The sequence below is a fragment of the Nesoenas mayeri genome (assembly GCF_963082525.1).
Source record: "Nesoenas mayeri genome assembly, chromosome: 2".
Taxonomy (NCBI): domain Eukaryota; kingdom Metazoa; phylum Chordata; class Aves; order Columbiformes; family Columbidae; genus Nesoenas; species Nesoenas mayeri.
In genome coordinates this window covers 52,547,870-52,572,544 of record NC_137543.1, presented here as the reverse complement: position 1 = coordinate 52,572,544, position 24,675 = coordinate 52,547,870, and the positions used below count along the sequence as shown (strand labels likewise).

The window sequence follows — 24,675 nt, the reverse complement described above, 5'->3', positions numbered from 1 at the left end:
CCGTTACCCTGGTTTGTCAGATGAGTTTCTTCTGAAACCTGTGTATTCTCACCAAGAGCTCCTCTACCATCAGCAAAGTAATAGTAAAGGAAATGGAAATGCTTAATTGGGAGAGAACCTAAAGCATTTCCAGGTTCCCTGAGGTTTTGTTTGAGAGAACAGCTTTTGTATATTTGGTGATACTTCCAAGCTGCTCTGTAGTACAAGAGTTGCCAACAAGTTGATGTACTATCCTGGTAATTAGACACAAGAATGTCTTAGCTGTAATTTCTTTTTTTCTGTGATCCTGTCCTTGTGTTGGATGTTTGAGAAATTCTGTGCTGCTATGTAATACCAGGACTCAGGAGATTAGAGCTATGTCTCTTGCACAAAACTTAATTAAAACATGAGAGAATACAGTTCTAAATTATGACCTCAGTATTTAACCTATTTTTATGGTTAATACAGCCTCTGTGTTGATATTTGTTTGGTTTTTGCAGCCTCTTTTGCTGCAATTTGCAAGAGGTAAAACAGAACAAATAATGAGACTATTTGGTTAGATGTAGTGCCAATTTAAAATAATTCTTTACAAGTTTGCACTATCTTCCCCAGATAGCTCAGGACACTTCAAGGGATAATGTAGAGACAAAAAGTGTGGCTAAAATAAATTGAGTAAATCAAAGACTTTCTGATTCATCTGTATAAAAGGAACGACGTAGGGGGGGGAAAAAAATAGTCTTAAAAAACTTTCAATTCCAAAACACAGAAAAGGCCCTGAATTGAAATGTATCTAAATGATCTACAGCTGTGGTGGTTGCTTTAAACCTGAATGCACACATTAATCCAAGTCCAGATAAAATTCTTCAGCTAACAATTGATTATTGCATATCACTGGATTTTAATATCAAATCTACATTTATGTAAAATAGATATAGATTTGAGGATGAACCTTTTTAGGCCCAAGAAGAAAAGTAATACTAGTAAAATCCTAAACTTTTATTCCAGTCACTTCTTACTTTTACCTAAAATAACTTGTGCTAAACTTTACTATACCTGCATAGTTTAATTCTCATCCTTTTCTGTAGACACCATACAGAAGAGAGTGTTCATAAAGTGACAGTGTTGACATGCAGTTAGTGCTATGTGAGGAATTAATCATGGGAAAGCTGTGGAGAAGGACTAGGGACAAGTGAACCTGAAAGACCTTGACCTGAACCAAATTTTATGACGTTAGAGCCTCGCTCAGGTAGAAAACATGCCCAGAGCAGAGACATAAACAGCTTGAAGAAGATGCAGCTTGCTTTTCAAGAGGACAAAAATGGCTCCCTTTGCAAGTGGGATGTCCCTTCCCCACTTTTCAAGCCTTCTTCACACCATGACAGCTTGAAGAAGTAAAAGGAGAGAAATGAAAACTGGCAAAACCAAGAGCAAGTAAAGAAACCTGCAGCTTTGCTGAGTACAGTTTGCCAAAGCTGCAAAGCTCTGGGCTCCTAAAAGAAAGTGAGTATCACAGTGTACAGGTTGCCACCTCACACCTCCTGCTCTATACCAGCTCATGGGGCCACCTCTACCTGAATGTGGCTTCTTTGGCCTCCGCAGAGCCAGGAGAAGCAGGGTGTTCTCATTCCCCAAAGAGTGGGCAGGGTCTGTACAGGCAAGGGGTGGCAGCTCTCTCCCAGAATCAATTGTTGTGGCCACCCATCCTCTTCCCTGCCCTGTCTCTGGGGACTGCTGGTGTGGGCAAGTTGGATCCTGCAGGAGAACTTTCTTCACATGGCGTTGCTCCATCGTCCATGTGCTTCTGAGAAGCTTTGAGTCAGGTCTGCCAAAGCTGCTTATAGCACTACAGGCTTGTCAGATGGGACTGATGGATTAAACCTGCTTACCTCTTTTTTTTTTTGAAAGCTCAGTCATTTGCCTTTGCTCAAACTTGCTTGTCCCTGTGTTATTTCCCTGGACAACAGCATCAGATAATTCCATCGTGTCACAGACAGGTTATTGGCCACCAAATGGGACAGAGACTTGCTTAGAGAGAAAACAAAAGCTACTGGTGTGGCTCAGGGATTTGCATATACTTTGCAGGTCAAGCAAAATAGCAAAGAAGACATGGTGTAACTGGTGAACCAGGGAGAGAGAGGGAAGAGGCCTTACTAACTTGCGATTAATTACACTGCCAGAGAGTAAGAGTGAATGCTCTTCTGAACAATATTGTAACCAGGATCAGGACAGGGCTGAGTAAATAATACACTTTAAGAAACACGAGAAGACCATGATCTTGGCACTGCTCATCCTTTCATTTATTATACGTGAGGGTTAAGAAGGTGACTTCCAAACGTCATAGCCAAGCGTGGAAATTGTTTCAAGGAGACCTGCTATGTGGAAACAATTCCCCATTAAAAAAACTTGTTGTGGAAGCTCTGTTAGGGAACAGTGTGATTCTTGCCAGCGACATTGCCTGGACCTGTGACAAATCTGTCAGCAACTTTAAATGAATATAGTCACCAGAGAATGCCTCTTATCTTTAGAAACTGGCTCTAAAGAGTTCTCTTCTGAAAATCCTTTTCCTCCCCCTCCCCCCCATCCTGTAACTGGGTTTGCCAATCCACTCTCTCCTCTTTATGATGAGTAAATTCAAACATTGCATATTAGGAAAGAAGCCGCTGCTGGAAAGGGAGCCTGGAAAATGCCTCTTGGCTAATGGAGCTCCTTCAGCAGATACAGCTGGCACAGCTATTGTGTATAACAAATGCATCCCTTCCTGCTGTTGGAATAAAGTGAGAGACCTAACAAAACCATGCTAAGGACAAGATACATTATTTTATAGAGACATAAAAGAGCTTACAGATGTCTTTTCATGCAGGGGTGGAATAACTGAGGAATAAGGTGTTGTGGTCCACTCCTAGAACACATTTCTACATCCACTGGGCACAGACTCTGTGCAGAGTAGGAAATCTGTCCCTTCAGGCACAGGAATGAGGGCAGTGCCAACATATTAAAGTACATTTCTATCTGAGAAAAACAATGAAAACAAAACCTCTAATTGGGACTTTTAGTGGCCCTGCACGATGTTGTTGTATTTAGTTCCTCTGTTGGGCTAGAGGGAAAAGCTGTTAATGGCAATCTGGTTTTTACATCTCTGCAGGGCAATACCTGTGCCTTTAGCATTTACACTCACACAACTTCCAATTCAGTCACTCTACCAAGAAACTAGGAAAATGCTGGCATTGATATCTTAACATGCTGAAAACCATTAAGAAATGAGGACAGCAGTCTTGGGTCACCAACCTTGATAAGGCTGTACAGATAGTATCTGACCTGGAAAAAAACATACATATGCTAGCTGGGCATATCAAATGAGACTGAAAGCTGTTAAAAGGTCATGATACTGTTCCTCCCTGTGAAACTAGAGAGCACTGATACCCTGCTCCTTCTCCTCCGGGGAGATTCTGTTCCACATATCAGGTAAAAGGTTGGAACATTTTAAAATAAAGGGCAAGATTGTAGAATCTGGTTCAAGAAAGCAGTGTCCTCCTTCAGGCTACCTAAATAATGGTTATGGGCCGGGTTTGTTTTTTGTGTTGGAGAGGAAGAAATAGTAATAACAAACAGGAAAACAGGGAAATAAACCATGGTAGAAATAGTGACTGATTTGTTTTCCCATGCAAAGATCTTCATTTGAAAATGCATTCCTACCAGGCTCCTCACAGCTCTGTCTGAACAAAAGCAGACAATAGTAGGATTTGGAAAAGAGAAACATTTTCCACTGCTTAAAACTCATTCATTTCAGCTCTTGGTTTATGCAGTGCAATTCTAAAAAGAGATTCTGGAGTTACTCTGGTTACCTCTCAGAAAACACCAGCTGGATGCCCTGATAGGGTCAGGATGTAATCTGAAATTTCAGAACAGCTGTGAGGGAAAGTGAAAATAAAAGAGAGAGCATGTTGTGTCAATATAGCTGAAGTACTAAGTGCAGTTCTTCTCATTGTAAAAAGTACAGTCTGAAACTAGAGCAGGGTTAGAGATCAGCAAGGAGGGTAGTGGGAGGTGTGGAATACTTTCTGCCTAGAGAAGGTAGGACACTGAGGCTCTTACCTTGGGAAGGAGGCAAACGTGAACATGTAATGTGAATGTATAAAACACGGAAAGATGTGCAGAGAGTGAATAAAGAACAATTTTTCACTATTTCTCATGCAGAGCAACCTGTAAGCACAAAATACGTTATAAAGTTGCAGATTAAAACAGGTTCAAAAGAAAGTGCCATATTCATACATAAATAAATTGTAAGCTCGCTGCTACAGCCAGGATACAACCTCTGGCTCAGGATGTACCCAGGTGTTTGCTGGAAACCAAAAAGGATTTTTCAGGGGAAATATTTGTCTACGTAAGCTTTTTTTTTTACCTTCTCTTAACCATTGCTGGAGGAGTAAACTGGTCTAAAAGCACCATTGGCACTATTCAGTGAAACACTTCTCACTGCGGCTCTGCTTGCTCAGGTCAAGTTTTTGGAAAAGAAAGCAACTGAAGTAAATTGATTTGAGTGTTGTGTTAGCAACCTGAGAACAGCAGACAATTACAGGATCCACTTAGATCAAATTATTAATCTCACAGTTATCATCTCTGCTTTTGATAGCTGAGTGCTTGCTCCTCTGTACCACTATGAAGTATCAGGACTCAACCCTTACTCTTAAAAGGCAGCACTACTCTCATTGCAGCTGCCCCTTCCAGAAAAGGGACAGAAGAAGACATCTAGAAAGGTGCTTTTCTGGTCATGAGCACATACATACAAGGGCAAACCAAAGCATGCAATAACATGAAGGATCCAGTTTGCCTTTGATGTTTCTCACCATTTATTTGACAACAATGCATTTGTAGTTGACTGTAGTGATTGCACCACATTATTGCTCAACCCAGCAGCAAGGCTGCTGCATAATCTGCTTCTCTCCATCTCTTCCCTTTTATTTCACTCTGCCTGGGCTCTTTCCAAGTGTTTGCTGCTGGGATTTCTGTCCCTAAAGCTGGATCTGCCTCCCTTGGACTCCCTCCCTGGCCACCTTGGGCAGTGCCTGGCATCAGACCCTGGAGCAGAGAGTTTCCCTCTTCCATAGACTCAGTCTGTGCCTTGGCTGACCCAGCAGTGCCTGCCGTGGTAAAACCTCAGCCCCAGTCCTGCAGTGTGGGCACTTTTGTTTGCATGGAAACCAGGGTACAGGGTGAGGAGGAAGGAAGGAGAACCAGTGCAAGTTTGCTTTTACCCCCTGTAATGAGTTTGTCTTGGCTGTGGTGTTGTAGGCTTAGGAGAGGACTGCCTCACTGCGATGCCATGCAAGACAAACACAGTCGAGTCTGATGAGATGGGCACTAAACAGAAAGGAAGGGAAACTCTTACTGACTATGCTGGGAGTGGTAGGGCAAAGAGATGAGGACTGGAAAGCAGGTGTGGGAGGATCAGGCAAGGAACTAGAAGGAGGAGGAGAAGAGATGACAGTAAGAAAGCCATTAAGAGAGGTAGAGAATGGGAGACTGATTTAACAGGCTCTGGGCAGGGAGAGAACTCAGTCTGAGCAAAGAGATGGGCACAAAGAAATGAAGGAAGGAAAGATGGGAGAATGAAACCGAACCCATGTGATCTCACACGCACAATCTCACACAGATAGATTGTTAATACATATTTTGGAAATTAAGCACTCTTCCTGGTATGATTTGTGTTGGTGGCACCTCTGGAGCTTGGTACTTTGGCAGGGCTGCAGCCTAAGGAAAACATTAGCCCAAATATATATCTGCAAACTTACATTTCATGTCTAACGATCTCAGGGGCTCAGCACTAGCATGAGTTCTGATTATATGTGTACAGCATTCTGCGAACAGACACCAGATTAGGGTACAGGAAGGGTACGGGAAGCAGGTTAGCCATGTTAATGGGACATGCCTGGGCTAACAAGCCTTGCTGGGAAACCACGTGCCTTAATTCTACTCCTGTACCTAATTCTGCTCCTGTACCTGTGCACATAAGTAGTAAGCTTATGCTGTGTAGACAAATCTCCAGATCAGATGCAGACTCACATATGATTTCCCTTGGCGATGTTGAGACAGAAATTAATAGACACTTTGGGGAGTTATAGAAGGCTGACAGCTAATTAGGGTATTCCATAGAGCTGGGAGTTATAAATGTGTTGCATTGAGAAAGGAGGACGGAGGCATTTGGAGCTTTTTTAACACCATTTGCAACCATGTTAAAAATGAACCCAAAATGACTGCTTCAAATATGCTTCACATTATTCAGAATCCCACCCAGGCTGGTTGGGAAAGGAAGCGTTCCATTCGATTTGCTCTTCTTTCTTTCCACTCGTTCTCCATCTATCTGTGCTATGATAAACAGTGTTACTTCACTCAGCTCTCAGTTTTCAATGGGTTGAGGTGGTACAGGAGAGCAGTGGGAATGGCAACGCTGGTTACGGAGCAATACACCATCCCACGATTTCTGTAGAGAGATTGAAAGATGTTATTGCTTTGAATATATTTGCACATCAACATTTTGTTTGGGGACCCAACAACTTCAGGACTGTAAGTTTTGGAAAAGTAGAGGTTATAGGTTCAGATACAACATTTAGAATTACTCAGTAGTCTCTGACTTCAGGATCTACCAAAACTGGGTATACAAACTCTCCAAGTCACAAACCAAGGAGCTATTAAATGTGCATTGCTAACAGGTGTATTGTTTATTCTCTCTATTTAGATTTAATATCAAGGGGCATCAGTGTTGTATTTGTAATGCCAAGGTTGTTAAAAGTGCATTTAGTCATGTGTTTAACAACTCTGAAACCATGGCTATTGAAAATGAAATTTTCTTGCTTATCAAACAACAGACAGCAAAAGAATTTAGTACTTTAATCTTATTTTGAAGTGTTTCTTAACGGCTTCTCTTTTGAATGTAACAATATTATTTTTGTTTTAGACTGAAAGATTCCAATTTAATGATTGAAGATCAGTCCTATAAGATGAGTCCCAAAGCGAAGAGAGCAAAACAGAATTTGGTATCTGAGGACAAAGAGAATGAAGCCATAGACTACTCAGTGCCTATATTCACAGGACGGTATGTTCACTTCCCTTTTGTTCAGCATGTTATTTCTGACATTTTATTAGCAAATTACAAAGTAACTAGTCCATTAATGTTTTTTTACACTCCTGGATCTCAACACGATTGTTTACACTTCACATGAGTGATAACAAGACAAAGAGAACCCAACTGTCTGGCAGAAAACCAGACACTGAGCATCCAGAGCCAGGACAAACAAACCTAGGTCTCTGGACTTTGTTTTGAACATGTTGTCAGGGCCGCTTTCTATGAAATTATGATATTATTATAACCTGGTTTACTGGGAACTGGACAAGCATGTTGTCAACATTATTCAGCTTATTCTTTCATTTTGAAGACTTGTTCTGTAATTCAATGTCTCCTACCAAGCATTAAACATAGAAACAATGAAATGATGTGCTGATATTTTGTCCTAGCACAGGGAAAACCTGGAGTTAAACCAAATACTTTCTTAAATCACCATAATGATTCACACTGGTCTCACGTGTTGGTGGTATTTATTACATGGTTACTACTGATGTAATAGGTCTTACTGCAGCGGTGTCCTCAGTAAAGCTGAATGTGAACTTTATGTGGAACCCAGAACTGACATGAGCAAGGAGGCTCCTCTGCTCTTTTTGGGGCATGGCATACTGATTTTATTAGGAGTCTCCGACAGTTTGAGCATAGTCACTTATTCAGATTAATACATACTGGGGTGTGCCCTGGAAAACTGGTTCTTGATTGGAGGCCAGGAGTTGAACAGAAACCTTCCTTCAACTTGTGTTTCTTCTGCACCACAGTGTTTTTCATGGGACACTTCCAAGCTGTTTCTGGAACTCAGTGCTTTTCTGTCTACTGCTTAGTCAACACCTGAAGTCAATTCTTTATGTCCAAACTTATGCTCTCACAGAATCACAGAATGTCAGGGATTGGAAGGGACCTCAAAAGATCATCTAGTCCAATCCCCCTGTTGGAGCAGGAACACCTACATGAGGTTACACAGGAATGTGTCCAGGCGGGTTTTGAATGTCTCCAGAGAAGGAGCCTCCACAACCTCCCTGGGCAGCCTGTTCCATGTTTACATGAAACTGAGTTCCATCTTGCCAGTGGGAGATGTTTTTGCTTTGGCTTTTTGTACGTTTGTGAGACCAGCAGTTTTGGTTTTTATTACTTGCCTCCCACTACCCCACAGTAATTTTTTTCTCAAGCCGTGTACATTTCTTTGTTAGATTCACTGCTCTTTGATCCAACTAACATTCAGAAGCACACGCTGTTGCATTTTAAAATAATTTCTTCAGAGTTTCAGCTGTATCTTCTGTGATAGAAATACATAAATATGTCTCACACAAAACTTGAGGTAACATATTCTCAAGGCTTCTCATTACATTTGCACTTTACCCAGTGATTTTTCTTACATAGCAATAGATTTGCAGGTCACCATTATTTGTCTCCCATTCCCTCAAACACAAATATACTCCCTTTATATTGTCTTTAGAGTCTACAAAAGTAAAATTTATAGTGTTTTTCAGTAGCTGAAAATCATGACTGATGGCAGTACTCCTAGATGATGTTCTTTTTTACAGGCCCCTGTGATCTTAACATATCAGGTTAAGATCTTAACAAATGTTCACAAATAAGAGGGTTTATTTTGTGTGTAGCTTCATTTATTTGTGTCTGTGCAATACTTTAGGATCCTACATTAAAAGATATTGTTGGATACTTACATCTTCGTCGCTATTCTTCTTACTGTTGTTAGCATCAATCTTACTTTTTTGTATATGGCAACTCAGGAAGCTGTGTGTGCTTTTGTGCCTCTGAAATCACCCAAATATCTGTTTAAGTAGTAAAAAAAAATAAAATTAAAAGGGCATATGATGTTCATTAGGGTACCCTACTCAACATGGAATGGAATGGTTGGAGTATCTCTTTTAGGCTCTTTTTTTTTTCTGTTGGCGTCATGTTCATGACCACTTGCCAAGACTGTGGAAGTTGCATGCCACATTCCTGTCAGATATTTATTTTTGTTTGAAAGATAACAGCTGAAGCCCATTGAACCATGTGCACGTTATATGTCATTCCCAAATTCCGCTGTGAAATTGATGTATTGTTTCCCATGGGCAGATAGCTTTTACAAGGAATAGTTATTTATAAAGGTCAGATCTCTGTGGGTTCTTTGGAGCTCTTGCTCTTGCCCATGCTGCTGGACGACCTTCAGCACCCTGTCACCGTTTCCATTATTTGGTTCTATTTTGGAGCCCTCAGGTTCTGCTGTAAAAAATGCCCTCACTCAGATTATTCACTTCGTGACCATTCTTAAACAGCTAGCCTAAACCTTACAAGATAAAATTAAGGACAGTCAGCCAGTATTCTAGATAATAGAACACCCAGAGCTTGATTTAATATCATAAGTGCTAAAGATACTGGATGAGGCTCATAGAACTATTTGCAACAACTGATCAACCTATGCCAAAGTACTGCAGATGGCAGATGTCCTTTAAATAATAGTTTCTGTGTGCTCTTTGGGGTTTGACCCCTTTGTTTCTGTTTGAAAAGTGTTTTCTACTGAAACCTCTGAGACTTGACTGCAGAATCAATTTTTAAATGATACTATATGCTGCTTCTGATGCATTCATCATTTCAGGGAACTTGTTTCGCTTTGATCTGAAGATTATAACAGGAAGAAATGATTAGCAAATCTAAATATTTAATACTGTTGATTAAAAGCATCTGGGGACCACTATTGCAGATGACTAGGCTGAGTCCTATATTAGTCTGAGGATATTCAGCATCTCCCAGAAGATGCTTTATACCTTGAGGAGTGGGTCCACACTGTGCAGTAATTAAGGAGGAAATCATGTCAGCTTGCCTTTGAAGGAAAATGCCACTGAATTGTTTAAACTGAGTGTAGATAGCTACATTGATATTCTTTAAACTGAGTTTTAAAAATTGTTTCTAGAAATCTCTGTCATATCTCTGTAGCTTCAGATGATATTTATGGGGGAAGTCATCTTACTGATACTTTTAAGGATCTTTCTGTTAAAGCAACCCGAAACACAAAAAGTTCAAGGTAGAGTTTGAACAAATGAGGGAGGTCAAAGCTCTAGGTTGTTAAGTAAGTTTTTTAGTCTTTTGAGCAATTTTTATGCATAATTCAGTTTACAGCACTTTCCATTTCTTGGTTGTCTTGTGACTCACTGAACTGACTCCATAGCCCAAAAATAAGGGGCCGGACAGTTAATTATGGGCTGGGATCCAAATTTTCTTGGATATTGAGATGTGCTATTAGGCACGTAATACTAGCAATCTTAAAGAAAACAGAAAAAAAAATCATTCTAATAATTTTGCTTTGTAGGAGTAGTAGAGTTTTATGATAAAATAGAGAGGCTGTGCTTGGGTGCATTCTGGAATTAAACAGAGGCTGCTTTCTCTAGACTATTTGCAAGATGGCAATTAACGAGAACCTAAACAGACACTCTTTTCAGTGTGCCATCCAATGTAAGCCTAAAGTAACTAAACTCAGCAGAATGTTATTAATGCTTCTCCTTACATCAAGAAACTCTCGCTATATATGCATTACTACAGCAGCTGTAATGTCCTGGCAGTGCTAAAACAACAGAGTACTTCCACATGTGCATGTGCAAATAGAATTGGGCCCATTAAGAGTAAGCGTTCTTTGCATCCCACTTTTGTAGAAATCCCAAGGAGGGTGATTCAAGAAAATTCTTAATAATCTTCTTGAAAACATTTGGAAGAACAGTCATCCTACAAACATTGCAGGGTTGAATTTTCTATGAATAAACAGAACATTTGTGGTATACAGTAATGAGCTTTTTTGTATAAATTACAAAGGATGACATTGTTATGCAGCTATGATTATCTCCTGCCCCTTTGGTAGTGTTACTATGAGTGCTGTGGCCATAAGTCGATAACTGAAGATCAGTGGGTACGCCTTACACTAATCTTTATAGCAACGGATATATAAAACCACAGCAAGATAATGGTTAAACTGAAAAAGTGTATGTTGTAGTTATACAGAGAGGCACTGAAAACAGCCATGACTTCAGACAGTGAACTAGTCATTCTGCAGTACCATTCCCTGTTTCTTCTTTAAAGACATTTGAGACTGTAATGGCAGAAATTAATTTTCAAAGGCTGTTGGCCACTGTACTTGGCTATTATGATAGAAAGTATAAATGGAACATGTTCTCAGCATTTTTCAATGGGATTCTGATTTTTAAAAATTCTTTCAGAGAAGTGGGTATCAGCGGGATCACAGACACGGAAGAAGAAAGAATTAAAGAAAGTGCTGCATATGTTGCCAAGAGGAACCTTTTTGCCACAGGGGAAGGAGTCAGTGTCAGCAAAGTGGCCAAGTCAACTTCTCAAGAGGAACACCACGAAAAGAAATCACGGAAAGTAGCAATCCGGGAGTCTGCTGAGCGCGTGGCCCTGAAGAAAACGGTAAAAGAGTAGAAATGAACACATAGGCTGTAAACAACATGGATCTTTAACATGCCTAGCACAACAGGGCCCTGATTTACACCATGGGCAATCACAATTACAGTAGTAAAAAACAAAAGCTCTTTGGATAACCAACCAATTGTAACAGTTACCTTGGGAGGATGAAAGATCCCATCAGCAGGAAGGGTTTGAGAGCAGGTCTGTCAGAGCTGATCTAGGTGCACAGTTTTGCATTAGAGCAAAAGTACAGAAGACATCTTAGTTTCAGACCCATTTCACCTTTCGGTCTGTATTTAAGAAAAATAATTAGATGTGCAGGATTATTTTACTTAGAATAGTTTTAAGGAAAAAAAGAGACCATAAAACTCAATAAAATGAAATCTAGATATTTTGGAAGGAGAATCTCTTGAAGATGAAAGCATTGTTTTCTGTGTCAAAGTGAAATAAATACATTAAGTATGTCTATTTGGATATTTAAATAAAAATTGCATATCTTTTAGTCATCTTAAAAATGCTTTTTTTGCATATTTATAGTTTGCATTTGTAACTTCTGGAGTTTATAATCAAATGTTTCTTTTCCAGCTAGAAGAGACTCAGGCATTCCACAAAAAGTTGAATCAAGATAAACTTTTACATGCTCCTGAGTTTGTTATTGAGCCTCGTTCTCACACTATCTGGGAAAAGCAGAATGTCAAATTTCATTGCTCCGTGGCTGGCTGGCCAGCACCCCGTGTTACATGGTAAGTTTGTATTTCACCACATAACCAATATCTGAAGTCATCTCAGTGAATGTGGTGTTTCTTCAGGAATGATACAGGTTTGATTAAAAATGATCAGGTACAGAGGCCTGCCAAACACCTTTCAAGTCACTTTGTACAAAAAGAAAGCAAAATATTAAAAGCAAAAATAATTCTTTGTGTAACAACAATAAGAATATATAGATTTTTTTTTCCTTGCACAGAGTCATCAAGTCATTCTTCTGTCTCCTGATAAAGGAAAAATAGCAGCTTAATTTATTGTCAGTGCTATCCTTAAAAGCATGTTTTCCAAAGACTTCTGTTTAGTCTACAAATGCCATTAATATCCCTGAAGCATTAACATGTGCTTTGTTTAAGAACCAGCTGATTGGCTGCTGAGCAGTTATAGTGCTGAATCTCCATGAAACTGAAATCTCGTGATGTAGGGTGTTTATAGCAGACACATAATAATCACTTGAAGTCAAAAACTGCAGACGGATCCAGGAGCATCCAAACCTTCTGAAGCCTTTAGAGTCTATTAGAAGCTTTCTATTCATTTGAATGGTCTTACGACAAAATCTTTACTGTAAGAATACCAAAATATACTCTTAGTCATAGCTAAAGGTCTAATTTGACTCTTGGGTTAAAGTTTACTCTGACTGGAATTGAATTTAGCTTAGTTAACAGTGACTTGTGAAGCTTTACTGTCTCACCATCTGCTGAGCTGAGCTTTTCTATCTGTTTCATGTTACACAGATACCATCAAGTTGTTAAGATAATATGTAATAACATTTTTTCAAATATAAAATGAGATTTGATGCTTATTATATAATTTAAAAGATGCTTCTAGAATGCATATATAAAATGTATGAATGTGTTTATAAAATGAACAATAAAAAGCCTGTGTTCAGCATTAAGCATTAATTAGGAATAAATCCTATGAAGATCCTATTTGTGGAGACAACAGAAAATGTCTACTATATCAGGTTGTTAAGTAGTACTCAAACTTGGGTTTATGGACTCTGTGTTTATTTTTGTCTTAAAAACCTTAATCTCAGGGCTTGATTAAAATTGCTACGAAGATGTACATTAGGTATCAGTATAAACTGGGGAACGACTTGTTAGAAAGCAGTGTAGGGGAAAGGGACCTGGGGGTCCTGGTGGACGGCAGGATGACCATGAGCCAGCACTGTGCCCTTGTGGCCTGGAAGGCCAATGGCATCCTGGGGTGTATTAGAAGGGGGGTGGTTAGTAGGTCAAAAGAGGTTCTCCTGCCCTTCTACTCTGCCCTGGTGAGACCACATCTGGAATATTGTGTCCAGTTCTGGGCCCTTCAGTTCAAGAAGGACAGGGAACTGCTGGAGAGGGTCCAGCACAGGGCAACAAAGATGATGAAGGGAGTGGAGCATCTCCCTTATGAGGAAAGGCTGAGGGAGCTGGGGCTCTTTAGCTTGGAGGAGAATGAGGTGTGACCTCATTGATGTTTATAAATATATAAAGGGTGAGTGTCACGAGGATGGAGCCAGGCTCTTCTCCGTGACAACCAATGATAAGACAAGGGGCAATGGAACACAGGAGTTTCCACTTAAATGTGAGAAGAAACTTCTTCTCAGTGAGGGTGACAGAGCACTGGAACAGGCTGCCCAGGGAGGTTGTGGAGTCTCCTACTCTGGAGACATTCAAAGGCCTGGACACCTTCCTGTGAAACCTCATCTAGGTGTTCCTGCTCTGGCGGAGGGATTGGACTGGGTGATCTTTCGAGGTCCCTTCCAATCCCTTACATTCTGTGATTCTGTGATTAATAGGCCAGAGCTGATGCTCACGAAGTCACTTGGTCTCTGTTCTTGGACGATGACAACCGGTAGCCAGGCTCTGCACAGATACATTTTCCCCATAGTGTAAGCGCTGTGAGTGACTTATTTTGACATTCCTCTTAGAGAGGATTCCAGACAAACCCTTTGGGTCTGATCTGAGCTGGACATAAGGAATTGTCAGCTACTCTCATGGCTGTCATCCAGCTCTGTAACCTGAGTCGTAAGCAAGAACGTGAGAGCAGGGCCATTTTCACTTTGGATGAGACTAAACTTATCCCCAAAACCTGACGTAATTTAACCAAGACTCCAGCTGTCTGTCTTTGCTCTCACTGTGAACCAGCTTTTCATCTCAGTGATAAATGTGGATGATGGAAATTAATACATCATTAATACCTCTGAATTCCAAAGGGATTTCAGTTTTCCACAGGTTACTAATGGAAAAAAAAAAGAGTTCACAGCCATTTCAGCAGGTGTCTTTTCTCTGAGATACAGAATGGTGCTGACCTGGATCTGTCAGCTCTCATTCAGCATTTCTAACTAAATTTCAGTCATGTATTCCAAACAGCCATTCTTTGTAATAAGCAATGGAGACCTTTTCATGCTTTTAATGATAAATTATAAAGCTTCATGAACTTTCTCTAAAGAAAACTTTTCTGTGTAATGCAGCTGTTCTGACTCCCTTGGAAGAAAGCATATGGAAAACCCAGGACATTTGAAACCAGTAGCAGAAAGCATAAACTATCAGTGCATAACGACAGTGGGAGGTTTCAGTCCAACATTAGCTAATGATTTGGCTGTTCTGGAATTTGTATTTCCAGAAATAACAAGCAGTCCTTTCAACACATGAGTCCTATTCTTTCTATAGAAGAATACAAATAAGTGACAATTGAATCAATTATTTTTTACTAACCTGATAACAAAGACAAGAGAAGTTAAAGTCTTCTCACTGCTGCTTGACTTGGCTTGTTTCTGCCCAGAACCATGTGCTACCAAATGCCCTCACTGCCAACAGAATCCAAGTGTTGCTCAACCCTTTGAAGAAAAATTAGAGAGATTATGGAGTCAAGTCCCATTTCACAGGATTTCATATTCTCTGTAAAATATTTAGAGCTGATGGAGTTTTTCTGTTTTCTAAACTATTTGACACTGTGCAGAGAATATAGAAATGCCTGGATGTTCCTAGGTGGATCAGTCTGGTGGGCACCATTGCATGGATGAGGTGGAAAGTGGAGGCGAATGGATTTAGTCTTAGTGGACCCATGTATTATCCTATAATGTAAGTCGGGATGATGCAGTAGGAGACCTGTAATGAGGTCAAGCATCTCTGCAACTGTTTGAACACTGGAATAGAGGATATTGCCCTGCATTGAATCTCTTTTCATAGACATCTTGCTGAGTGGAAGATTGAGATGAAGATCATTAAGCCTTATAATCTTCACTCACTTCGGCACTTGTAAAAATCCCAGTGTATTACTGTGCCCACATATGTGTAGCCAGGGAAATATTCTTTATTCCACTACACTGAAATTGTTGAAAGGCAATTTTCAGATTTATTGTGGATGTAGCTTCATCTCGAGACATATTAAATAAATAATTTTATAGGTAAAAATAAAATTGTTTTTTACTGACTTGTTTGGTGAAGTGGTGAAGAGGGACATACCACTGATAACAGACCAGTTTCCTTTCCTGATTGAAAATCCTGAAAGAAACTGACCACTAAAAGCTGAAAGGAAGAAGCAAAGCTCTTTGGCTGGATATCTGTTATGACTTATGAAGAGAAAGGTTTATTTAAGTGAGATGAAGATACTTTTATCTATCATCATTTATATTTCCGCTTCCCTTATATATGTACCTAGAATCATAGAATGATTTTGGTTGGAAGAGACCCTCAAGGTCATAGAGTCCAACTGTTAACCTAATTCTGGCACTAAACCATGTCCCTAAGAACCTCATCTATGTGTCTTTTAAATATTTCCGGGGATGGTTATTCAACCACTTCCCTGGGCAGCCTGTTCCAATGCTTCACAACGCTTTCAGTGAGGAAATTTTTCCTAATATCCAATCTAAACCTCCCCTGGTGCAACTTGAGGCCATTTCCTCTCATCCTATCATTCGTTACTTGGGAGAAGAGCCCAACACCCTCCATGCTACAACCTCCTTTCAGGTAGCTGTAGAGAGTGATAAGGTCTCCCCTCAGCCTCCTTTTCTCCAGGCCAAACAGCCCCAGTTCCCTCAGCCGCTCCTCATCAGACTTGTGCTCCAGACCCTTCACCAGCTTCATTGCCCTTCTGTGAACTCTCTCCAGCACCTCAATGTCTTTTCTGTATTGAGGGGTCCAAGACTGAACACAGGATTCGAGATGCAGCCTCACCAGTGCTGAGTACAGGGGGATGATCACATCCCTAGTCCTGCTGGCCACACTATTTCTGATACAAGCCAGGGTGCTTTGGCCTTTTTGGCCAGTTGGGCACACTGCTGGCTCATATTCAGCCAGATGTTGACCAACACCCACAGGTCCTTTTCCACCAGGCAGCTTCCCAGCCACTCTTCCCTGATCCTGCAGCGCTCTATGGGGTTGTTGTGACCCAAGTGCAGGACCCGGCACTTGGCCTTGTTGAACCTCATACAATTGGCCTCAGCCCAACGATCCAGCCGGTCCAGATCCCTCTGGTGTTGTCTGCAAACTTACTGAGGGTGCACTCAATCCCCTCATTCAGATCATTGAAAAAGAGATTAAACAGAACTGGCCCCTCCCTGGGGAACACCACTCATGACCAATCACCAACTGGATTTGGCTCCGTTCACCACAACTCTTTGGGCCTGGTCATCCCGCCAGTTACCTTGTGGAGCACCGGGAAAGCTATGTTAAAGGAGGACACCATCTTAGGGAATGTTATTTTTTTATAGATCTCAAATTAATTCCAAATGTACTGAACACAATTCAGCATTTAGTTTTATTGGACTCCTATTGCCAGTTTGTTCCATATTACTAGCGCTCACTAAAGACAGGATTCACTTGGACCATTTACTTGGTTATACCATGTATTGTCCAGAATGGGTGACTTTTTATGCAACGATTGGTGAGGAAGAATCTACCATGAGCCACTGAACTCTTGCTTTGGAATTCTCAAGTTGTTTATATGATTTCTGAAATTAGCAGTGTCAGATCACTACTAAGCAGTTCGTTCCTTCAAATTACTTACTGGGAATTTTGAACAGGAAACTTTTCCTACCTGAAGAAATACTTGTACCAGAAAACATGCATAGTATATACTTGTAAAGGCAAACCGAACAAAATGTGGACAATACCTAGTAGGTAAGGATGCTACAGAATTTTCATTGTTTGCAACTCACAGAACTCTGAGATGTTGCTCATGTGACTCTTCCATTCCTTAACAAGCAGTGACCTGAAATTCATGGTAGTATAAACTGATCTTCATCCTGTTCAAAACTATTTTCTCCTTGTAATTAGAAAATAAAATTCACCTGGAGTGGGTCAAAGAGAAAGAGAGAAAGGAGTTAAGCTTCCAAAGACATGTAATGTATTTCCACAAAATTAGCCTAGGAAAAACACGAGAAAACGATTTTATATGTCAAACACCAAGCTTGACCTTTTAAAGCATGTAATTATACGCTTCCTTTGTGACATACTGTTTCTTTGCTTTTCCATAGGTACAAAAACAACGTGCCCATCAATGTACAGACTCACCCTGGCAAGTATATAATTGAAAGTCGATATGGGCTGCACTCACTGGAGATTACCACGTAAGGGAATAGATCATTTAACAAATAGCTTAAGCTGAAATGTTGCTTTAGATTGAGATCTGCAAAATGTGAATGTATCTCCTGGAGATGTAAGGATAAGAGATATCAAGTTTGTATAAATGAGGTGAATGCTATCTAGTAAACGTTGAAGCAGTTCTGGTTTTCCTTAGCAGTGGATATGCAATTTACCTAAGTGAATAACTTATCTGAATTATTATTCTATTTATGGCTGAGTCAGAGACGTGTGGGACACTTGTGATTATTTCTTCCATTTGTCTGCTGCATGAATACAGTTAAAAATTAGAAAAATCTAGTTCAGGGTAAAAATATATCAGTTAACTGTTTTTCAAATATAGAAAAGTTCCTGATTCTTACTGAAATGAAGAACAGAACTGAGAAGTCTTCACTTACACACAAGAAAGAACTTTAACAGTATTCATCCTCCGAACTGGAAATTTTTGCTGTCATTTTTTGTTAAAACACATTTAAATCATGAGATCTAATCACCTCATTTGACAATCAGCAACAATCAAGATTTGACAACCTAGATATTGTTTGGTCCCATTTGAAACTACTTTATGATATCTACCATTTCTATAGCTTCCACGTTAGACATCTCTCCATAGGAGAGAGTAAATTCAAAATGACTTGGATAAATATTATCAGTTTTTTCCTGCTTCCACTATATTCTCAGTTTCAAATCTGTAAGTGATATTTGAAAAGAGACATTTATTTCAAACATCGGATATTTAACATTGGGGAAAAACTTAATGGCTACAATCAGTCCAGTGTCTGCTGTGTCTGTTGCCCAAGCTTTTACTTGTTTGCAGTCTTTACACAGATTTCTGAGAGGTTTTTTTGATGTAAAACATAGGAAAGGGTAGGTCAAGGTGTAAATGAGTGCTCTGCCTAACCATTTCTATCATTTTAGATGTGATTTTGATGACACTGCTCAGTATCGGGCCTCTGCTATGAATGTTAAAGGAGAAATTTCAGCCTATGCATCCCTCGTGGTAAAGAGTAGGTTTGAAAAACATTTCTTTTTTTTTTTTTTTAATTTTCCTTTTTAAGATGCACATTGCCAATTTCATTTTTGTGGCTCAGAGAGCCTTTACCTCTTGGTGATAGTGACTGGAGTTGTTCTCTTTCTGTCTAGGGTACAAAGGAGAAATTGATGCAAGTCTTTTGTATGGTGGAACTTCTTCCATGCCTACGGGCTGTAAGTTGCAATATATTTTTGTTTGACACATCCATTTACAGTTGTGGCATCATGACAAATAACTAAGCAGAATATTTTGTAACATTATCTAAAAACAAAGCAGGTCCGATTTACAAAGGTCCTGAGCTCTACAGTTTCAGATGGTGTTAGCCTCAACCATAGGAGAAAACGGCATCGCTTGCTGGGTCTGTGGCTATTTGCTTACATAAGAAACATGCTTTTAATATTGCCCGTGGCTGAGGAATAAAATCTGTCAAAGAGAGAAACACTTCATCCCTTGCAATATGTAAAACATGGTCTGGAAAAAAGCTAGGGGCTGTATATGCTTGAGTAGAGTAATTGACTTAAGAGTTCTTGTCTGCTGCTATGCAATTTCAGGCATTCTAAAAATGTGTAGGAAAGATCAAAGGGCCAGAAAACATTTTGAATATTTTGCATATATCAAGGTAAAAATTTTAGTTTGTCTAACCAGAGATTCTCACACTTTGAAGTGATTTACGGTATTGCATAGATGAGAAGTATTAAGACAGTCTATTCACATATGTGATATGTGTGAACTGTGCTAGGGGGCACTTCCATGCACCCCTGTGCATGGAAGCCGTGGAAGATGAGACTTACGGACATTTCTGTTATTGTAGCAGCACAAATAGAATCAGGCATATGCTGCAAAGGCACACAAGATTTCATCTATACACTGAAGCTCTGAAATAATAAAAACAAGATTGTGCACCACATTACAAAATGCAAGGCCACAAGTTTCCAATATAATTTGAGATTTAGCACTTGGTAATGAGAAAGGAAGATGATGACCTACACATATTCATTGATCACAGGAAGACTGTGAACTGTCAGTGTAGGGAAGTTGTGGAAAAGGAAAATGTGACCCTAGGTTTTATCAGCTGAGATGTTTTCAAAAGAAATCTGGAAGCCTCTGTGACATGCACACGCAGCAGAAGTGTAAGGATACTCTGTATACTGCATAACTCAGGTCATACAACAACAGAAAAGGTAAATTCAGGAACAAGTACAGAAACAGGCTACTTGAATTCCTGAAGGAATGGAGAGCTCATTATATATTAAGAGCCATCCTAAAAGCTTATTTAGCTTATAAAAATGAAGGTCGAGTAGACACATGACTGCCTTGGAATGGAGCAAGGAGTTAAAACAGGGAAACGAAAGAGTCATGTAAGCTGAATATCAGCCTAACCTGAACAAATAATTATAAATAGAAGTCTGTTTCAGTTATAAAACAAACCTTATTATAAAATGAAAAAATGCTGGATCTCAAATTTTGGAAATTCTGGAATGATATTCTGCAGGAGTCTCTTTCTGATAGAATGCAGATGCTGTAAGAATTAGAGTTGTATGAATAAAGAAACAGATGATTCTCTGTGGTAGTAAGGGCTTGGATTATCTGACATTGCAATTACTTCTGAACATGATTGCTGAATATATAATATTTCTATTTACATCTTAATCTTTACCTGAGCTTGTATTCATAATCTTTGGGTATTCTTTCTCACTACTCCCACTACAAAAGGAGAGAAAGAGTAAACAGATATTTTTTTTTTCCCTTATGCAGTTGGCGTTACACCTCATGGCTATGCTTCCAGGTTTGAAATCAGCTTTAGTGACAAGTTCGATGTTGCCTTTGGGAGAGAAGGAGAGACAATGAGTCTGGGTTGCACAGTTGTCATCAGTCCTGATATCAAGCGCTTCAAACCAGACATTGAATGGTACAGAAATGGTGAGAACATTTGACAAGAAGAAATATAGACTTCTTTCATGTCAATCTTTACCTATTTCAGCATATGTGAACACTGTGATTTGGTCATCACTTTCTCAGATTTCTAAATATTAAAATTTTTTCTTTTTCTATTAAAAGCTTTTCAAAGGTTAGGATTTTGAAATGGAACCACAGTTAGAAAACAGACATAGCACTGTGAAAATGTCTTCTATGGATATTTTCTTTCTTAAAAAAAGATTAAATTAGAAGCATTTCAATCAGCTTCAACACCTATGTGGCCCATCTACATCTCCCACATAGCTTTTACTATTTATTTATACGCTAAGATATTTCTTAAGCAGTTGCAAAAATGTGTTGTGCAACAGCTAATAAAAAAGCTGCTGGTCTCCAAAGTTACACTTTGAAAATTAAGACAAAATTGGCATGAGAGCAGAGTTAGCTGGAATTTACAATTGTCTTTGAAGACTGGAAGTTGCATAATAATAATGGTCATTTGCGTATTTCCAATCTGTCTATTCCCCATATTCAGAATCTACTCCTCAGCAGATCCAGCTAGTTCTCATCATGTAATTCTCTCATTTCTAGGTGTTCTTATTACACCGTCCAAATGGGTCCAGATGCACTGGAGTGGAGAGCGAGCTTCATTAACACTGACTCATGCAAACAAGGAAGATGAAGGTCTTTACACTCTGCGAGTGGTGATGGGAGAGTACTATGAAGAGTACAGTAATTATGTCTTTGTTCGAGGTAGGATATTGTCTTGTGAATGACACCAGAGAAATGAGGAGAACGCTAGCAAAATCAGTCTCAGCCATTTTAGATAATTTTTTTTTTTTCCAATAGAAAGAGAATAATTATTTTCTATTAACAGATTCTAGCAATACAACTTCCAGTTGTTATCTTTGGAAAAACTGAATGCATACCTCAAGCATTGGTGTCAAATGCTAGAAGACTTCTAAACCACATTGGCATTCTGAGGAGGAAACTTAGGATATTGATATAACTTCACTCCTCTTTCTCAGTTTCAGCCTGTGAAGAGTACTGAACATAAGTCATAAAGAGGCAAAAATCTACATAATAACGTAAAGATCTATTTTTGTCACCATCTCTCTGCCAGCTAAACTGCACTATTTTCATCAAGATTTTGTGAGCCATTTGAAGTGTTCTCTCTAACACACAATGCAGGAAAAATACAGTGGAAGGGAAACATGAAGGTCTACACCTGGGAAAGAATAACCTTATACACCAGTACAGGAGGTTACTGTCTGGACAGCACCATTTCAGAAAAGACCCTGGAGGTCCTGGTGGACACCAAGGTGAACATGAGACAGCAGTGTGCCCTTGTCACAAAGAAAGATGGCATCATCCTGGGCTGCATTAGGAAGAGCCTTGCCAGCAGGTTGAAAAGGTGATCCTCTCTCTCTGCTCAGCACTGGTGAGACTCATCGGGAGTGCTGGGTCCAGTCCTGGGCTCCCCACTACAAGAGACTCATGGACATACTAGTGAGTCTAGTGAAGAGCTCTGAAGGTGAATAAGAGCTTGGAGCACCTCTCATATGAGAAAACAGTGAGAGAGGTGGAGCTGTTCAGCCTGGAGAAGAGAGGCCTTATGGAGAGTTTATCCACATGTGTAAATAAATGATGGAGGGGAGTAAAGAAGACAGAGCCAGGTTCTTTTCAGTAGTGCCCAGTGCCAGGACAAGAGGCAATGGACACAAATTAAAATACAGGAAAGGTCATTTAGACATAAGAAAACACTTCTTTTTACTGCAAGAGTGGTTGAACACTGGAACAGGTTACCCTGTGGAGTCTCCATCCTTGGAGATATGCAAAACCTGATTTGACACAGTCCTGAGCAACCAGCTCTAGCTGACCCTGCTGTGAGCTGGGGGTTGGACTAGGCAACCTCCAGAGTTGTCTGCCAATCTCATTCATTCTGTGATTCTCTGAAGTAAAGCACCAAATCATAGAATTAAAATGTAATTTCTCTGGATGTTGCTTGCTTCTACCATGAAAAACTTCCTCAAATTTCTATTAGAGAAGTATTTCTTTAAAAGGAGCCATGGCTATCAGGTTGCGTGCTGATTCTATATCTGTCCCAGCTGCTTTTAGCAGCTAAAGTGTGAAATGCTAATTCAAAAGGCTCTGGAAATTCTTGGCTCTGAGACCATGCCCAGAATGGCACTGTGTTGCCAAGTCCAGCAGAGTTGTGTGAGATAACAGCCTGCTCAGAAAATATGACTGAAGCAGATGTTTTCATCACGTGAAGAATCTAGTGAAACGAGCATTTGTGACAAGGTACAGGGCTTGTCTTTCTAGCTTTGTTTTAAATTGTGCTGCTGTATAAATAAATTATTGCCCCCATTCCCATTACATCTTCTAGCAATGTAGGTATAACCTAACCACAAACCCACTACCCCTTTCTCCAGAGTATCTTACTATCCAATCAGTGTGTTTGCCAAATTCTAATTGGATTAATTATATTCTATGTTCCTACTTAAATGGTCCCCGCAGTCTCAGCTGGCTGGTATGTTCCTCACTGCTCCTCCTAGAGTGTAGACAAATTTGCTATAAATAGCTAGCTATGGTATTTAAGCACAAGCAGCTTTCCTTATGTGTCACATGTAGAAATCCCTGTGTATCAATGGAGGTGAGCAATGCACTAATCAGGCTCATAAGATCAGGTCTTTAGACGGGCTTAGAGAGTGTGTGTGACTCTTCTGCTGTGGCTGCAGGTCAGCATTTGTCAGCAAGCCACAGGGGATGAAACCCTAGCATGGCTGACAAATGCTGACCAGCCATGCTGGTTGTCCCAGCTATTTCCCAGTCTGTCTTGGAAAGAAACTGCGGCGCCTCATGTTCTGTCAAGCAGTAAATATGGGCACTTGTTATTACTATTAATGTTCTTATTTGTTATGTTAACTGGATTGCTTACTTTGTAAGTTATTGTTTTTTAAAATGCATCGAGTTAGCTGTAATTAGAACCTGGACTTGGTAACTTTGGCACAGCTTCAAAAGCTCCATGCGATGCTACTCTGCCTATAAGAGAAGATACAGTGTAGAGTGTGTAGTGGGCTTTTTTTTTCTGAAGGCTGCTGTTTTACTTAATGAAACATGTTAAATACTCTTGTAAGACCTTTTTTTCTAAAAGCCAAAAGCATGACAAATAGCGATTACTGTATATTGCAATACAAAATCCTGCAATGCTTTGAAACATCAGACCTTTTTAAGAAAGATGGAATGTATGAATTATATTTATTAGCAAAATATTTTTTTTTCCAGGTATATACATTTTTCTTGTCTAAGTCAGGTCTTCTTTTGAAGTAGCTCACAACAGGGCTTGAAAAATGCTACCTATAACTGTACAAATTGATGTTGTTCTGCAGAGAAACAACCTCTCTTCTTTGAAAGTATTTCATACAATCTTCCTGCAAAGGTTATTTTTGTGTACATGAAAATTAGCCCATCTCACAAACCAGGCTCTGACTGTGTAAACAGTAAAATTCCTCAGTGCCCAGCTCTGTGCTCTATTTTTTAAAGCTTTAGATAAGAATTGTCCAGAAGCTGAAGCTGGAGTCAAGGCCCTTTGACACGAGATTTGTGATAAACACTTGACAGGAACAATATGCTCATCCTTATGAAGGTTAAATTCCACAACGATAATGTCTGTGTAATATAATTAAACTTCAAAAGGTTTTGATACCTTTGCAGTTCATAGGTAGCCAAAAAGAAACAATGAAAGACTATATGTGGAGATAAGACATTTAGTTCAGTGTTGTACATCCAGTGGGTGAATACTTTTGACTGAGCTATTGCCTGGCTGTAAGGCAAGATATCAGCCTCTTCTACAAAGTAGAATAGCAGGTAAATATATAGTC

At 39.7% G+C, this 24,675-nt stretch overlaps 1 protein-coding gene across 1 annotated transcript in view; it reads left to right on the top strand.

The window, feature by feature from the left end:
* MYOM1 (myomesin 1) overlaps positions 1–24,675 on the top strand; it is a gene marked incomplete at both ends in the record, with an annotated part of 72,701 nt that overhangs the window by 1,851 nt on the left and 46,175 nt on the right. The window contains 8 exons of the mRNA XM_080364143.1: positions 6,932–7,069; positions 11,305–11,515; positions 12,098–12,255; positions 17,739–17,831; positions 18,763–18,851; positions 18,988–19,050; positions 20,633–20,797; positions 21,383–21,544. Of these exons, the coding sequence (XP_080220269.1) occupies positions 6,932–7,069; positions 11,305–11,515; positions 12,098–12,255; positions 17,739–17,831; positions 18,763–18,851; positions 18,988–19,050; positions 20,633–20,797; positions 21,383–21,544 (1,079 nt within the window). The remainder of the gene's footprint in view (positions 1–6,931; positions 7,070–11,304; positions 11,516–12,097; positions 12,256–17,738; positions 17,832–18,762; positions 18,852–18,987; positions 19,051–20,632; positions 20,798–21,382; positions 21,545–24,675) is intronic.